Source organism: Stenella coeruleoalba, assembly GCF_951394435.1.
Source record: "Stenella coeruleoalba genome assembly, chromosome: 8".
NCBI classification, from domain to species: Eukaryota; Metazoa; Chordata; class Mammalia; order Artiodactyla; family Delphinidae; genus Stenella; species Stenella coeruleoalba.
The window spans coordinates 6,899,384-6,917,050 of NC_137154.1; the positions used below are offsets into that span (position 1 = coordinate 6,899,384).

Consider the following 17,667-nt stretch of genomic DNA (forward strand, 5'->3'; position numbering starts at 1 on the left):
TACGAGAGCACGCCCCTCTAGGTCCGCCCTTTTTAGCGATGGACCTGAAACCTCACGTGCTACCTCTACTTCCAGGTCAGAGCTCAGACTTAAGATTGTAGAGAGCGATCCTCCAAGAACAGGCAGGAATAGTCGAAGTAGGATAGCGTCGTTTTTCTTAAAGTGACAGGCTCAAGGCAATTGGGGTCAATCCAGCAGTTACAAGGGCGGTTTAGTTATTCTGAATCCAATCACTGAGCAAATTTCTTGACCGCAGTTTCAGGTTTCCGCCCCTTCATGGGGGAGAGGCATGAATAAGTGGATTGTTTCCCAGGTGAGGGAAAGAGGAGAGCCTTAGACAACTCGTTCCAAGAGCTCGAGGTGCAGCCAGTTCCGTCCTCCTTGTCTTACGCACCCCCATCCCACTAGCTCTGCAAAGCTGAGCTTCAGGCCCCAGTTTCACATACGAAGAGAATGAGGCGTAGAGAGGATGGGTCACACAGCCCTGCAACTTCGGAGCCAAGACCAAACTCGGGTTTGCCCCTCTCCCAAGCCCGGTTCTTTGCCCCAATTTTGCTGATGCGGATGTAGAGAGTGGGGATGGCCCGTCCTTAGTAGAAACCAACTTGGACCCTAAACTTGCTGTCATGGGGGATCGGGGCTACCCTTCCCCACCTTCTGCCTCTCATTGCCCGCCTACCCGGGAACTCCCAGGCCCAGTCGCCCCGCAGCCTCTGGGAGGGGAGCGGTGCTACCCGCCCGCGTCATCTGATGCTGTTTCCTGCAGGAGGGAGAACAGCGGAAAAAAGTGAAACTCCACCCTCCACCTCTGCCTCCCGCCCCCGGGGCCAAAGTACAAAGGGAGGAGGAAGAAGGGAACGGGGTTGGAGCCATCGGGTTGAGAGAGCCCAGCCGGGAAGAGGCAGCTTGGCCCAGCTAGAGACACTCCAGCCACCCCCTGCGCAAAGAGACCCAACCGGAGTCCAGGCGCTGCCCCTTGCTGGCCCCACCTTACACTTGGCGGGTGCCGGAGCCAGACTCCCAGGACTGCTCCAGACTGAGGGACGCCCGGGCCCCTCTGTGCCAGCGATGGTGAGACGCCGGAGGCCCCGGGGGCCCACCCCCCGAGCCTGACCACACTGCCCTAGGTCGCCTTCCCCCGGAAGCCCGAGATGCGGGGGGCCGGGAGGCGACACTCCTGGCTCCCCAGAGAGGCGTGGGTCTGGGGCTGAGGGCCAGGGCCCGGATGCCCAGGTTCCGGGACTAGGGCCTCGGCAGTCAGCAAGGGTGGGGACCAGGGGCACCCAGGGAAGGTCCCCCACACCCACCAACGCCAGCTCCCAGCCATGGAGCCCTTGAAGAACCTCTTCCTCAAGAGCCCGCTGGGGTCATGGAACAGCGGTGGCAGTGGGGGCAGTGGGGGAGGCGGCGGAGGTTGGCCAGAGGGATCCCCGAAGGCGGCAGCTTATGCCAACCCTGTGTGGACAGCCCTGTTTGACTACGAGCCCAATGGGCAGGACGAGCTGGCCCTGCGGAAGGGCGACCGTGTGGAGGTGCTGTCCCGGGATGCAGCTATCTCAGGCGATGAGGGCTGGTGGGCGGGCCAGGTGGGAGGCCAGGTGGGCATCTTTCCGTCCAACTATGTGTCTCGGGGCGGCGGTCCGCCCCCCTGCGAGATGGCCAGCTTCCAGGAGCTGCGGCTGGAGGAGGTGATCGGCATCGGTGGCTTCGGCAAGGTCTACCGCGGCAGCTGGCGAGGCGAGCTGGTGGCTGTGAAGGCAGCTCGCCAGGACCCCGATGAAGACATCAGCGTGACAGCTGAGAGCGTGCGACAGGAGGCCCGGCTTTTCGCCATGCTGGCACACCCCAACATCATTGCCCTCAAGGCCGTGTGCCTGGAGGAGCCCAACCTGTGCCTGGTGATGGAGTATGCTGCCGGCGGGCCCCTCAGCCGTGCCCTGGCTGGGCGGCGTGTGCCCCCCCATGTGCTCGTCAACTGGGCCGTGCAAATTGCTCGTGGGATGCACTACCTGCACTGCGAGGCCCTGGTGCCTGTCATCCACCGAGACCTCAAGTCCAACAACAGTGAGTTTTGGGGAGCATGGGTGGAGGTTGGCATGGCCCAAGTACACACCTACTAACAACGCTTAGCTGAGCCTACCTGGGGATCTACTAGAGGCAGGAGTTCCTCCCCTAGGGGAATCTGAGTTGACCGGGGTGCCCGTGGGCTCACACTAGCCCCAAAGCAGGAGTTCCGGGCACCCAACAGAGTCCTTCACGCCCCATCCCCAAAGAGTCCTTGATCCCAGCTCACAGCTGCCAAGTTAAAAAAATTGGAACCTCTCACGTGGGCCGTAAGCAGCTTGCCTAACCGTGGCCACTACCTCAAGGAGGGAGGAGTGCTGGGTGCTGGCGCCCCCTCATCTGCAGGGAACTCCCCTGAAGTTCACCGTTGTCCTGTTGGTGCCTCCTCCCCCCTCCACTTGTGGTGGGCAGCTCCTCCAGAACAGAAATCTCAAAGGGGGAAAAACCCCCCTCTTCCCCTGCCCCGTGGTGGTCAAAGCTGGGGCCAGGGATGGAATTCTGGCCCCACCCCTCCCCCCCTGGCTGCATGATCTCTAGCTGGTTATTTCAACTCAGAACCTCGATTTCAGACTCTGTAAAAAGGGAGTGATCGGGAGGGTGAAACGGCTTAGCAGGCTGGGCATCCGATGCCCGGTACACAGTGGGTCCTCAGCCATGGGTGTGGATGTTTGAAGGCTGGATCACCAAGAGGGCTTTGCCTGGAATCAGCACTTGGGAGTGGGCGTGGCGGGGCTAAGAAAGACTCAAGCGGTAAGGCACTCCATCTCCAGCCATTTCAGGTCCTACACGCTGCCCAGCCTGGGCCCAAGACAAGCAAGTGGCAGGTTGGGAGGGCTTTCTGAAGCAGACGAGCTTCACACCAAGCCCAAAGCAGGGAGTGTTCAGGAGGGACCCAGTTGGATGCAGGGCCTGACAAGAGCAAAGGCAAGGAGGCAGGCCGCAGCACGGTAGTGGGTACCTGGGCTGGGCCTGCTGGGGGCTGAGGTGCAGCTGTAGAGCAAAAGGAAGGGCCGGTGAGGTCACTGGAGAGGCACGGGTGGCTCTTGGAGGGGTGAGCATGGATATTTTGAGCCTCCTGGCCTGGGCTGAGCATGGATAAGCGGCTTGTGGGGAGCAGAACACCAGGGCCCAGTGATATCCAAGTCCTTGCCAGGGCCAGAGGGGCCTGGGGAGGCCTGCCAGCGACCCCACCCACTCCTCTCATCCACAGTAGGGGGCAGATCCCACCTCTCAGCCTCCCTCCTGGGCCCTAGCCATCTAGGGACCCCCACTCCCTGCCCCAGCCTGAGGGGGATTCCCCGAAGGCCTGGGGGGAGGGGACTCCCGTCTTCTGTTTTTCCTCCAGTTTTCTTTCCAGAAAAAATGGAACAATAGCCCAGGCTCCTGCTCCCCACCCTCCCCACCGCTTCCTGCGTTTCCTGCTGCCCCTGAGCCGGCTTCCTGCCCCTGCTCCAGCCTCTGCTCTCTCCCCAGCCCAGCTGCCTGCAGGGGAGGAAAGAGCTGGGGGTAGGGGGTTTGTGGGAGAGGAAGGAGCCAGGGATTGCGCCCCTACTCCCCCCCAGTTCCCTCCCAGAGTCTGGGTGGTGGTGAAAGGCAGGCAGGGTGCCCTTAGCCTTGCTGAGCCTGGCCTCCCACCTCGCAGACCCCAGTTCTAGGCCCGGGCTGCTGTCTGCGGCATTGGCGGGGGGAGTCCCTGGGATGGGGGGGGCGCAGGCAGGAAACAATGGCGTGATTTTCCTGGACAATGGGGGCCTTGTGAGGAAGCCTGGCAGGGAGAGGAGGGGGAATTCTCTAGGCCCACGAGTCACAGGACTGACCAGCCAGCCCAGCCTGGGCCTGACCTCCCCCAATTCTCCACCAAAGGACCCCCGCCCCCATTGGAGACCTGAGCCAGGCCTCCCAGAAAGGAGAAGTAGGGACCATGGGAGGGAAGCGGAAGAGGCGTAAGCTGCCTAGGCCACTCCCAAGCTTCACAGAGGCAGCCCAGGAAGGGGGCTGGGGGCCAGGTCCCTTTCAGAGGCCAGGGAGCCCTAACGGGATGCTGGGAGGGGGATCTCTAGCCCCTTCTCCTCTGAGTGACCCCTGACCGCCCCATCCCCAAGGTCTACATCAGACACCAGAAGAGCAACTTGGGTTGGAACAAATTCAAGGCACTTGGAGAAAAGCAGGGGACACGGAGGTGAGGATAAGGCTTCACAGGTGTCAGGTCAAGCTGGGGGGTAGGAGGCGGCAGAAAGGCCACCAATAGAAAGAAGTCCTGAGACTTCGAGTGAGTTGCTGCCCCTCTCTGGACTTCAGATTACCTGACCGAAAAAGGGAGGCTGGCCTCCCAGCTCGAGATACTGGCGCAGAAGGTGATTCACCAGTCTGTGAGGTACCACAAGTGGCTAGAGACCCGACTGAGAAGCAGCCGTCAAGAGGATGGGTGGGTCCTGGCACCAGAGGAGGCGGGAGTCCCTCCCCCCAGCCCCAGTACATGGATCCCTTTGCCTGGTCCCTCTCCAGCTGCCTGCCCCAGCCTGCTGCGGCTCTTCTCTGGAATGAACTTTCGCAGAGCTTACTGAATGGTCCAGTTCTGAGTCTTCAGCAGCCGGGCCGGAGGCTGTTGTGAAGCTGGGAGTAAGATGTTAGAGGTTGGAGGAGAAAGTCAATCTGAGGGAGATTAGCAGCAGAGTCTTTAGGACAACTGTCAGATCCCGCGCTAAAGCTTTAAGAAGCGTGATCTCGCTGGACTTGCCTGGCGGCTCAGTGGTTAAGACTCTGCGCTTCCTCTCTACAGGTGGCACGGGTTCCATCCCTGGCTGGGGAACTAGGTTCCCACATGCCGCTTGGTGCCGCCAAAAAAAAAAAAAAAAAAAAAGGTGATCTTGTTTAATACTCATGATGATCCTCTGAGGTGGGTTTTGTCGTCATGCCTAGCTTTAACTGTTCAGTACTCAGCCTCAGTTTGGCTAAGAGGAGAGGGTAGATTGCAGGATCATTCTCTGAATTTTGAGAAATTGTGGGAAGATTTGCCAGGCACGGTGGAAGGATGAAGATGGTTGTTGAGGGCATAAAGACGTCAGGTAGGGCAGCTGATAGGCAGCTGGATCGACTTCTGAACTGGAGCTCCCAATGTGGGAGATGCCAGTGAGGAGGGGGCAGCTGGCACCTGGGAGAGTCCAGGACAGCCTGGGGGCAGTGGGCCAAGGTCAAGGGGAGGCCAGGCTCTGAGGAACGCCAGCATTGAAAAGGCTAAGGGTGGGGAGGCCCTGAAGGAAACAGCAAAAGCAGCCAGAGGTCCTGGGAGCCAAGGACAGCAGGGAGGGGTTGAGCAGCAGTGCCAGATGCCCCCAGGAGGCCCAGAGAGCTCGGCCAGCAGCAGGATCAGGAGTTGTGGCTTTAGACCTAGAAAAGCGAATACCCTGCTTCTGTCACCTCCTCTGAGAAGTCTTCCCTGACTCGCCGGGCTGTATTAGGTACCTGTGTCCTCTGCCCCCACTATGGTGCTGTCACTCTGGGCAGGATTGCTGAGAGGTGTGCCCTGAAAGGACGTGTGTTCAGAAATGTCATTGGCTTGGATGCCACTTCTCTACAATGCAGTTGGCTATAACCAGAAAAGTAGAGAGGCCTCTTCAGAACCTTGAAAATTCTATAATTTTGTCCTCTTTTTATTCCTCTAAAACTTCTCTCCTTTGAGCCATGCTTTTCCTGGTGAGAGATTTGCAAGCTGCTGCCTCTCCTCTCTGTACAGAGTATGGTGGCCCCATTTGGGACAAAGCCATCAGCCCTTGCCACGTCTATCCACTACTACATTTGTCCCAAACTCCTTTCTAGCCAAGAACCACCACTTTCTTATACCCCCTTCTCTCTCTTCACATCCAGCTGCATCAGTGGATATCTTTTGGAATCTTTCCCCTGGGAGCGGCTGCGCTAGCCACAATGGGACATGGACACCAGGGGTCTGTAGTGCCTGCTGGGCTTCCTTTCTCACGAGGGGGTTCCCTCCTGCTCCCCACCCCGAGGCAGGTTCTGATTCACACTCCTGCCTCAGCAAAATGACAAGACACAGGTTTCTCTTGAAATCAAAGTTACAAATGCTGAGAGGCTGCCATATTGCCCACTTCTTTCTTTCTTTCTTTTTTTTTTTTGGCCACACCGTGGCATGCGGGATATTAGTTCCCCAACCAGGGATTGAACCGTGCCTTCTGCAGTGGAAGCGTGGAGTCTTAACCACTGGACCACCAGGAAGGTCCCCATATTGCCCATTTCTATTCCGTGCAGTGTTAGGAGAAAGTTAGAGCACTGGCTTTGGAAGCACACAGACCAGGTCGTGGCATCTGCTTTATTTGCATATGCCCTAGGTTAAATCAAATTATTGCTCAGTTTCCTCTTCTGCAAAATGGGGATAATGATGTCTACCTCATAGACTTTTTTTGTGTGTGAGTGCTAATGCTGAGTGTAAAATGCCTGGCCTCTGGTAACCCCTTGGTAAATGTTTCCCAGCCTTGTGCTTATTGTCTGATTCTACCCCAACCCCAGCTATGAGCTCTCCAGGGCAAGATTGAGACCAGTTCACCTCGGTGCCCCCAGTACCCAGCCAGGATGTCTGTCAGATGACAGTTTGCTCCCAGCTCCTCCCTTGTCCCCACCACCTGAGCCTGGAGCACCACAGCCCTTCCTCTCTTCCCCAGTTCTGCTGCTGCAGCCCATTGAAGGTGACGACATGGAGCACAAGACCCTGAAGATCACTGACTTCGGCCTGGCCCGCGAGTGGCACAAAACCACGCAAATGAGTGCTGCAGGCACCTATGCCTGGATGGCTCCTGAGGTTATCAAGGCCTCCACCTTCTCTAAGGGCAGCGATGTCTGGAGGTGCGGCTGGGTGGAGGCTGGACAGATATGGGGCTGCAGAGGGCAGAGGTGGCTGCCAAAATCTAGGGCTGGGCAGACAAGCAGAGCCCAGAGGGAGGGACACAGACCACTGAGCTCTTGGTTGCCTTGGGATGAAATGGCAACGAATAAGTAGAGGAGGGGACATAGACCCTTTGTCTCACCCACAGTTTTGGGGTGCTCCTGTGGGAACTGCTGACTGGGGAGGTGCCCTACCGTGGCATCGACTGCCTTGCTGTAGCCTATGGAGTGGCCGTTAACAAGCTCACACTGCCCATCCCATCCACCTGCCCCGAGCCCTTCGCACAGCTCATGGCCGGTAAGGGGATGGGGCAGGAGGGTGAGGGGCAGAGCTCCTTGGCCCAGGACATATCCACTCACAGACCCCTTCTTATCCTGTCCCCCCTCCACTCCGTTTCCCCAGATTGCTGGGCGCAGGATCCCCACCGCAGGCCCGACTTCGCCTCCATCCTTCAGCAGTTGGAGGCACTAGAGGCGCAGGTCCTGCGGGAAATGCCGCGGGACTCCTTCCATTCCATGCAGGAAGGCTGGAAGCGCGAGATCCAAGGCCTCTTTGACGAGCTGCGGGCCAAAGAAAAGGTGGGAGGAGTCGGGGTCCCAGGGTTGGAAGGGGACGCCGGGAAGGAATGTCTCCCCGGTTTCCATGGGGCAGAAGGTGGGGGTGAGCGTCTGAGACCGTACCCGACTGACTCCACCGCCTCCATTGTCCCGGGCACAGGAACTACTGAGCCGCGAGGAGGAGCTGACCCGCGCGGCGCGTGAGCAGCGGTCACAGGCAGAGCAGCTGCGGCGGCGCGAGCACCTGCTGGCCCAGTGGGAGCTGGAGGTGTTCGAGCGCGAGTTGACGCTTCTATTGCAGCAAGTTGATCGCGAACGGCCACACGTTCGCCGCCGCCGCGGAACCTTCAAGCGCAGCAAACTCCGCGCGCGCGACGGCGGCGAGCGCATCAGCATGCCGCTCGGTAAGGGGCGGGTCCCAGCACGCCGCCCGCCATTGGCTTCGTGGGCGGAGGGGTGGGGTCAGGCGGGTGTGCTGGCCACACCGGGATTGGTCTAGGGCGTTGGTGGGTGGGCCTGTAAGACGAGGCTGGAAGGGGAGGGGCCCGGAGTGTGTTTTCGTTTGTGGGCGGGTTTTGGCGGGAATATTTGCATGTCGGCCTGGGAATGGCTACGGCCGGGAAGGGGCGGGGCTCATGAAAGTTCTGAGAAAGCCGAGGGAGTGGGGTGGGCCGCTCCTGGGAATCTCCGACTCCGCTGCGCTTCTCCGCGAGAGGTCTGCTTTCCTTACGGAGAGCCTGGGGCCCAGGAAGGCAGTGAGGCCGACCCCAGTCACCCAGCCACTGTGCCAGGCCCTGTTCCAGCACTGCCTGCGTGGCCTGGGAACTGCTGAGGGGCCCTGCAGGTTAGGATCCAGTCTCTCCTTCACCACAAACCTGCGCCCTGCTTCCCCCCCAACCCCAGACTTCAAACACCGCATCACCGTGCAGGCCTCTCCCGGCCTGGACAGGAGGAGAAACGTCTTCGAGGTCGGGGCTGGGGACTCGCCCACCTTCCCCCGGTTCCGGGCCATCCAGTGTAAGAAACTTCGCCTCCCCTTGCCCATGCCCTTACCACCAGACCTTATCCTTTTGTCAGTCAAACCTTATCCTTGGAAGTAGATCCCACACACTGTCTCCTCCTCTTCCCCCCTGCTCCCAGGCGCCCTCCCCTATCTGTCTAAACTGGTACCTCTAAGTTCCCCAAGCAGCATGCATTTTACAACTTTTTTCAGTCTAGCAATTGTGTGACACTATGTCCCATTCATTTTCCTAAACACTTTGCTAATATTAATTCCTCACGAAGACCCTGTGAGGTAGATGTCCTTGTTATTATATAAGTTTTACTGATGAGAAAAGTGAGACAAGTAACTGCCTAATGTTGCACAGCTAGCAAGTGGCAGAGTCAGAATTCAAACCCACGCAGTTGGCTGTAGTGGCTGTACTAACTGCTAAGCAGCAAATGCCGGGTGAAGAAGGACTAGATGAGATGCCTCACTGCCAGTCCCAGGACCCACACCCACCTACCCCAGTTCCGTTCAGATTCTCTGTGGCCCAAAGCTCACCCTGGGAATGGGATGGGGCCCAGCCTGACCCACACCCCACCCCAATCCTCCAAGAAGTTGCCCCTGGAGCTTGATTCTCATGATGGGAGGACAAGGATCAGGGTTCTTGACCTCAGCTCAGACTCCTTCCATTCCCCCCTCCCCCTGCCCGCCACAGTGGAGCCTGCAGAACCAGGCCAGGCATGGGGCCGACAGTCCCCAAGACGTCTAGAGGACTCAAGCAATGGAGAGCGGCGAGCATGCTGGGCCTGGGGGCCCAGTTCCCCCAAGCCCGGAGAAGCCCAGAACGGGAGGTGAGTGCCTGAGTGCCACCCACCGAGTGTCTTCTGCCTCCCAACAGTCCTGAGATTCACGAAGCACAACTCCCCTCTCGTCCCCTCACCAGGAGAAGGTCCCGCCTGGACGAAGCCACGTGGTACCTGGATTCAGATGACTCATCCCCCTTAGGATCTCCTTCCACACCCCCCATGCTCAATGGTGAGTGGCCTTGTCTCCCCCCAGCAGACTGTTGCTGCACTCCTGTGGGTCCTATGGGCAGGCTACAAGAAGCCAGCCTGCAAGGCAGGCCATTCCTAGAACCCAGGTCTGACCCATCAGCCCACAACTGAGCTGGATCCAGCCTAGGCCTCAGGGACCCTATTCAGGGCTGGCCTGCAAGAGGGCTCTCCCCTGGCCCTGTGGCAGCTGCTGTGCCCTCAGCAAGCTCTAGGGAAGACAGGAAAACAAGGAACGGTGCCCCGCATTTGGGACCCAGGGGAAGCTGGGCCGAGAGAAGAGAAGGAAACTGTGCATGTGGGGTGGAGCTAGAAAAGTGGCTGCCACACTGTGCTTCTCAGAGTCCCTTCTGGGGAGCCTGTAGGTGGAGAAGAGGATGAGAAATCTGAACGGGTGGGGATCTAGGGCCTACTCGCTGCATCTGGGGCAGTTCTGGACTTTTCTGTTTTCCATAATGGCAGTAGCACTTACTGTGTGTCAGGCATTCCATCCAAGCAACAATCTCATGAGGGATTATTATACCCATTTGAGAGATGAGAAAACAGAGGCTCTGCGAGGTAAAGTAATCTGCCTAAATCCCCCAGCTAAGGATTTGAACCCAGGGAGACTTTGACTCTCATGCTCGTAGTGAGCTTTCCCAGAAACTTTCACTTGAAGAAAGGGTTTCTCACATACAAACTACTTGGGAAGGTAGGGGGTTAGCAGAAACTGGGGCTCCTGTGTCAGAGGGACAAGGGCTCAGCTCAGCACTGCCCAGCATTGGCAGGGACTAGAAAGTTGCAGCCTCCCTTGCCCGTGGGTCCCTTTAGAGCCCCCAGCTGTACCTGCTTCTCGCAGCCAGAATATAGGACCTGGCTTAACTGTTATCAGACCAGAGTCCTATTCAGCAAACAAGTTAGACTCACTCCTCTCACCCCACCCAGCGCGTCACCTCCACCATTACCTGAGCTACATTTCACAGTAACAATAACAGCAAACGTATATTGGGTCCTTCCTGTGTGCCATTTTATAGAGGAGGAAACTGAGGCACAGAGAGGTTAAGTGGTTTGAAATAGGGCATACAGCAGAACAGGGATTTGAGCCCAGGTCTGACTCCGGAGGCAGGGCCCTGGAGCCCCGTCTGCCACACCATTTTCTGCTCCAGCAGTTGCATTGCCCCAAGCTAGCCGTGCTGCCAGCACTGAACTGAGAATTGGAAGGCCAAGGGGGCTGCTTGTAGTCACCTGCTCTAGAATGCCCCAGGCCAGAAGGGTCAATGGAGAACTTGAGGTCCTGTCAACCTGGGTGTGTAGTCTGAAGGAGCCCCGGACCATATTCTGCAGATCCATTTGGCCTTATTCTCCCTGAGCTCCTAGGAGCAGGGACACAACGGCCTGGACCCCATCTTTCTCTGGCTTGCCCTCTTACCTAAAAGGATGTCACCTGTCCCAGCCCAGCTGCTGGCTGAGCACTTGGTTCCCCTGGTGCAAGCCCACCCTCCAGCCATCTTGGGCCCACCTACGAGTGCATGACCTTGACCTCCCAACCACCCACAGAGTGAAAAACCTGGCTAAGAATCAAAGACCCTGTGAGACTGTCCCAGGCATTAGCCACACCACCGGGGAGCCCCAACTCCCACCCCTTGTCCACACCTGGGTGTTCCGGCCCCTGGGGAACTGGTTGCAATGAGTGGCAGATTGGTGGGCGCAGTCAGCCTGCACTGACAGCAACTGCCGCCTGAAGCTTGTTGCCCTGGAGCCGCTAACTACCACGTGGCCGTGTCCTCTCTGTGAGGCCCCACAGAAGCGATTTCACCTTCGTCTCTGGGTCAAGCATGTTTTTTCTCTTTGTCCTCAACAACAGGGTTGCCAACTCTTACTGCCAGGGAGCTTAGAGGCAAATTAAAATCCTTGCCGAGTTACCTGGGGCAAGTCGCTTACTTTTGGGAACCTCGGTTTCTCAGAATATCGGCCTCAGGAACTCCTTTCCATTCTTAGTTTGTGTGCTGACCTCCAGCTTCACTTCACTTTGTTCCATTTTTCTTGCCTGTTTTAAACATGTTTTTCCCCTGTTCTGTTTAAACTCACTGTAAATGATCAGTTTCCTCACCTGTACAGTGGCGTAACAGCAGTCACCTTACATGGTTGTCACAGGATTGTAAGAATGGACTCTTCCATCCAACATGTATCGACATATATTATGAGCCAGCATCAAGGTGCTAGAGATCAACACTGCCCTGACCTTGGGGAGGGCCTAGTCTGGTGGAAAAGCAGACTCAGAAATAAACAAGGACAGTAGGGAGTAGTACGTGGTGGGGCGAGGGCTCTACAAGGCATAACGTGAGCAAGAACCGCACAGGTTAATGGGATTCTGGCAAAGCTTCTAAACGAGGAAAAACCTCTTGTTTTCCTCTCCATTCTACTCACTTCACTTCTGACACTAGATGCCTGGGGGTTTTCCCCACACCGACCAATTCTGGGACACCAGCTGGGGGTCCTACAATCCAATCCAATTCTAACACTGCCTACCTGGAGTTAGTTTGTGTCAGACCCCACAGGTTAAGGGTTCAGGCCCACAGGACTGCTCCTCCCCACTTCAGACACCAGTTGTACGTTCGGGTTGTCACTTGTGCTCCCCACCGACCAGCTATAAATCAGAGGTCCCCACGACCCCCTCCTCAGATCTGATGATTTGCTAGAACAGCTCACAAAGCTCAGGAAAGCCATTTACTTACTAGATTACCAGTTTATTAAAAAGGTTACAGGTCAAGAACAACCAGATGGAAGAGATGTGTAGGGCAGAGTATGTGGGAGGACACAGAGTGTCCACGCCCTCTCCAGGCACGCTACTTTCCCAGCACCTCCACTGGTTCACCACCCAGAAGTTCTTGGAACGCTTTGGCTGGGTTTTTGTGGAGGCCTCATTACATGGACACGATTGATTGCTTAAATTCTTGACCATTGGTGATGGGATTCAATCTCCAGCTCCTCCCCTTCCCAGTGCAGGTGGAGGCTGAAAGTTCTAACCCTCTAATCATATAGTTCGTTCCCTTGGCAACCAGACTCCATCCTTAGGAGCTTTCCAAAAATGACTGCATCAATATGAACTCAGATGTGGTTAAAAGATCTCCTTATGAATAACAAAAGGCGCTCCTTTCACCTTTATCATTCTTACACTTAGGAAATTCCAAGGGTTTGGGGAGTTCTGTACCAGGTATGAGATGAAGACAAAATATATACTTTTTTATAAATCAGAATGTCATAGCTTCACAGAGGATGTGACATCTCAGCTGGGTCTTGAATGGTAAATAAGGGATCACTGAGAGCCGAGGTGGGGAAGGTGTGCTGAGCGGAGGGAATAGTGTGTGTACAGCCGTGGGGCCCACCACACCTGAGGAAGAGGAATCCAGGTTGGAACTCAGAGGGAGAGCTGAGAGCCAGGGACTCACAGGCCTGAAGCAGCAAGTGGGGTTCAGGCCTGCATCCCCTCGGTCTGTGGAGCCCAGTGCAGCCCCAGCACATGGGCCAGCAGATGTTTGTTGAATGAATGAGTGAAGGTGGAAAGGCAGGCAGGAGCCAGTTCAGGAAGGGCCTGGAAATTGATGGGGGACTTTTGAAGCAGACTTGTCTTTAGCAGATTTGCATTTTAGAAGGCAGTGGTCACTGCAGGGGTGGGGTGGGGGGATAAGAGTCAGAGAGATGGGGGGAATTCCCTGGCGGTCCAGTGGTTAGGACCCCTGTGCTCTCACTGGCAAGGGCGCGGGTTCAGTCCCTGGTTAGGGAACTAAGATCCCGCACACCGCATGGTGTGGCCAAAAAAAAAAATAGAGAAAGATGGGGTAAGGGTTGTGGCTGAGGACAGGGACCCCAAGCAAAGTCCTGGTTCATAGCAGAAACTCACTTTTCCCAGCTTTGCATTTCTTCCTCTGGACACCCAGCCCAGCGCTCCACTCCAGGCAGGCCCAAGGAAGAGAGAGAAGGCTTTGAAACCCAGACAAGGAGCTTAGACTTTCTTCTAGTGGCAGTGGAAAGCCATGGCAGGTTCTAGAGCTAAGGAGGACCTGACAAAATTGGGGTTTGTGGGAAACCATCACAGACTGCCCTACGTCCTCAATGACAGGTTCCCCAGACCCACCCCAGGTGGTCTAGAATGGAGTCGGGCCAACCCTAGGCCCACAGGTTAGGACACAGATGTCCTGAAATCCAGGGCAGTTCAGGCTTAGCTGAGCCCTTAACCTCTCCAAGCCTGGGCCATGAGGATCAGACAACATAATGCCCCTAAATCATTCAGCTCAGGCCTGACGCAAACAGCTCATCTCTCTGAGCCTCAACTTCCTCATTTCTGGAATAGGGACAGTGATGCGTGCCTCTCAGGGCTGTTGTGTACATTGGAATTGACCTGTGTGCTCCCGCTGGAGGGGGGCGGGCGAGCAGAAGGACCAGGGCTGCCCAGCCAGGAAGGAGGTGGGCACAGAGCATGGGTCCCAGACCTGTCCCCGGACCCCTCCAGATAATCCACTGAGGCCCCGATCTGGCCTCAGCTTGCTTGCTGGTGGATCCCCTGCCTGCCCTCCAGCCCACCCTCCATCTCTGGGCTCCAGGGCACCTGGTTGCCTCCCAGGCTTTGCTCCTGCTGGTTCCTCAGACTGCGATGCCCACCCCACCTTGCCCGGCCCCGCCCCTTCTGAAAGGCCAGAAAGTGTGTCTGCTGGGGGAGGCGCGGCGGCCTGGGAGGAGTTGGGCTGGCCGTCAGAGGGGAGCAGAAGCCAGTCCTTGCTCCAGGGCCGCCGAGGGGTCCCCCCGAAGTCGGCCTAACCTGTGTACTCGCCACCAGGTAACCCCCCGCGGCCGAGCCCGGAGCCCGAGGAGCCGCGGCGGCCGGGCCCGGCGGAGCGCGGCAGCGGCTCCGGGACGCCCAAGCTGATCCAGCGCGCGTTGCTGCGCGGCACCGCCCTGCTCGCCTCGCTGGGCCTCGGCCGCGACCTGCAGCCCCCGGGTGGACCGGGCCGCGAGCGCGGGGAGCCCCCGCCAACGCCCCGCGCCCCGCTGCCCACGCCGTCCCCCGCCGAGCCGCCCCCCTCTCCGCTCATCCGCTTCTCCCCCGAGATGCCGGACGCCCAGGCCTCCCCGCTGAGCCCCGACGCCCCCGGCTCGCCCTCCCCCGCGCCCCTGCTGCTGGAACTGGGTGTCCCCGCCGGCCAGCCATCAGCCAAGAGTCCCCGACGCGAAGAGGAGAGGCGCGGTGAGTGGCCTCTGCCTGGTGACAGAGGGGAGGAGGGGCTGGTGGGGACGCGCAGGGCAGTACAGCCGGGGCCACAGCTGTCTGCTGACCGCCCCCTCAGGGCGATGAGGATGCACCATAGGCAACTGAGTTCCCCGTTCAGCCATCCATGGGGGTGGGGGCGGGCAGGGGCCAGGCCAGGCCAGTTGTGAGATAATAGAAATGAAGATGATGACGCTAGCGAACTCCTACAGGTTGCTTACTTGTGCCAGGCACTGTTGCTAGTGCTTTACAGAGGTTGCCTCATTCAGTTATGGAAACAAGGCTGTGAACTAGGTACTCTGGTTATACCTGTTTTTCAGATGAAATATCGAGGGATTCCAGGCTCCCACTAGTAAGTGGCCGGGCTGGGATCCAAGCCCAGGTCCCTCTGCTCCAGAGGACTCCTCACTCTTAACTGCTACGTAGTAAACAGATGCGCCCCCAAGCATGAAGGGCCGTGGAAGCTATGAGTCCCGTAACTCACTGTACAGATGAGGAAGCTGAGGCCCAGAGCAGGGCAGTGCCTCCCGGGGACACCCAGGAGGTGGTGACTGCCTGACCTCGGCCCTCTCCCCCTCCCTTCATAGGAAGCGCCGTCTCGCCCCCACCAGGGATATCACGCTCTGCTCCTGGCACCCCAGGTACCCCACGCTCACCGCCTCTGGGCCTCATCAGTCGACCTCGGCCCTCACCCCTTCGCAGCCGCATCGACCCATGGAGCTTTGTGTCAGCCGGGCCACGGCCTTCACCCCTGCCCTCGCCACAGCCTGCACCCCGCCGGGCACCCTGGACCTTGTTCCCAGACTCAGACCCCTTCTGGGACTCTCCACCCGCCAACCCCTTCCGAGGGGGCCCTCAGGACTGCAGGGCGCAGACCAAAGACGTGGGTGCCCAGGCCCCGTGGGCACCAGAGGCAGGGCCCTGAGTGGGCCGGGCTGCTCCCCACGCGCCCACCGCCCTCCAGGAGCCTCAGCATACACTGGAATAGGAGCCGGTCATGCCTCTGTAGCTGCCTTGGTTTCGCCCAGGGACCCCGCCCCCCCCGGGGGTCAGGAACACTACACTGCACAGGAAGCCTTCACACTGGACGGGGGGCCTGCACCCCTCCACACCTGCAACGTGCAGGTCCCCCGACTTACCCGCCCCACTGGGGCCCGACACTGTACCCAGCTGGTTGGGAGGACCAGAGCCTGACTCAGGGAATTGCCCCCAGGGGTGGTGCAGGGAGGAGGGGAGGTGCAGGGGAGAGGGGCCGGCCTTAGCTGTCACCAGCACTTTTGACCAAGTCCTGCTACTGTGGCCCCTGCCCCAGGGCTTCGTGCCTGGGCCCCCCTGCCCCGGGGGTCATTTGGGGCCGGGGCTCTCTGGGTGCCTTCCTGCTGCCCCGGCCAGGGTTGGGGCCATGGCCTCGGGATCCAATGAAGCCAAATAAACTCCCCAAGCTGTCTCCCCAAGCACAGCCTGTCACTTTCTTGGAGGTAACCAGGGGATCCAAACCGTCACATGACCCTGGGGACCTCATGCCCTCAGCATGGGCCTAGGCTGGGATGCTCTGCACCACATCCCTCTCCTGGGATCAAGTCCGCTTCATCACCAGGCATTCAAGGCCCTTCTCAGCCTCCCTGGCACCCACACGCTCGGGCCTCACCCATCTTCTCCCACCCTCACTAAGCCTTTCCCACCATTTCAAGCAACTGTGTTTGCTCTGATTCTTCCTGTTGCTGGGTGGTCCCGGCTCATCCTTAAGGCCCAGCAACAACATCACCTCCCCTGGGATGCCCTCCCAGCTATGCTGCTCCCACCCCAGGCAGCTCGCTGAACTCAGGAGCCCACAGCCCTCCGGGTGGCATCTTGGTGGTTTGTCCTGGGTTTGTTTCTATCCCGTGGTCTGGATACAAGAGGGGGCCCCCACCCTGACACCCGGCTCCACTCAAGCTTCTCTTAATGCCATGGGGTTCTGCGGACTACCCCTCCCACACCACGCCCTACGGCAGGGGACCCTGGGCTCAGCCCCTCCATGGTTTATGGGAGGTGGGGTCCAGGCTCCCTCTCCCCGTCCCCTGCGCACTCCATGGCAGCCAGACCTACTGTGACTCCAGTGTTTACCAGGGTGGGGACTCAGGAGGGCTGGGCATGAAGGGTTCTCAGGAAGCACTGAGAGTGGAGGGAGCATCATCTGTCCAGGGAGCTCCGGGCATCCTCCACTCCTGTCCTCGCCTCGCCACCCTGCCCCACCTGCCCTCTCCCACTCCACAGCCCAGGCCGCCACCTTTCCATCCGGGATGCCTGCACTAGCCCCCTCCATAGGTCCCCTGAGCCACATGTCCTCAAGGCCCTGTGTCCTGACCCCCAACTCCGCCCCACTCCAGCAGGCCTCTGTTTTTCTCACCACCCTAGCTCTTTCCCACCTGGCCTGGCCTCTTCTCTTCCCCAGCTGAAATGCTGCTCCTCAGAGGAGCTTTCCAGGTGATGCTCCCCCGGAACTCTCCCCCAACACCCGGGGCGTTTCCTTCAGGGAGCTTGTGATGATGTGAACTTGTCCTGCGTCCTTGCCAACAGGCTTCTTGTGGGAACACCAGGAGGGCAGGGACCTGGTCTGTCCTCTCCCCTAACGTCCTCTGGGTCCGGGCACCTGCTGAGCGGGTGAATGGGGTCTGTGACTGAGTGAGCTCATCCCTGAATAAACCACCACGGTGTGACTGGGAGCCGGTCAAGTTACCTCTCGGGGTCTCGCCTTCCTCCATCCCGCCCCGGACCACCCACCACCCGACCACCCAGCTTTGGCGAACTGGGCAAAAAACTTCTTGCCCCAGAAATGGGGAGGAGTTATCCAGCTCACCTCCTCGCCTCACCCTCCCAGCCCCACTCACCCC

The 17,667-nt window shown here is 58.6% G+C and overlaps 1 protein-coding gene across 1 annotated transcript; it reads left to right on the forward strand.

The window, feature by feature from the left end:
* The first annotated feature begins 279 nt into the window (after positions 1 to 279).
* MAP3K11 (mitogen-activated protein kinase kinase kinase 11) lies at positions 280 to 15,870 on the forward strand. The gene is made up of 10 exons (XM_079930042.1): positions 280 to 2,064; positions 6,738 to 6,918; positions 7,107 to 7,255; positions 7,361 to 7,536; positions 7,676 to 7,919; positions 8,419 to 8,532; positions 9,216 to 9,351; positions 9,444 to 9,535; positions 14,366 to 14,773; positions 15,382 to 15,870. The coding sequence occupies exons 1-10, from the start codon at positions 1,326 to 1,328 to the stop codon at positions 15,717 to 15,719; spliced, it is 2,577 nt and encodes an 858-aa protein (XP_079786168.1). The 5' UTR covers positions 280 to 1,325; the 3' UTR covers positions 15,720 to 15,870.
* Positions 15,871 to 17,667: the final 1,797 nt, after the last annotated feature.

Excerpts from the sequence above, each read along its gene's own strand:
- MAP3K11 (XM_079930042.1), top strand. The coding sequence starts at position 1,326 with ATGGAGCCCTTGAAGAACCTCTTCCTCAAGAGCCCGCTGGGGTCATGG. Across the intron at positions 7,256-7,360 it reads CTTCGCACAGCTCATGGCCG|ATTGCTGGGCGCAGGATCCC; the intron begins GTAAGGGGATGG and ends CCGTTTCCCCAG. Across the intron at positions 14,774-15,381 it reads ACGCGAAGAGGAGAGGCGCG|GAAGCGCCGTCTCGCCCCCA; the intron begins GTGAGTGGCCTC and ends CTCCCTTCATAG.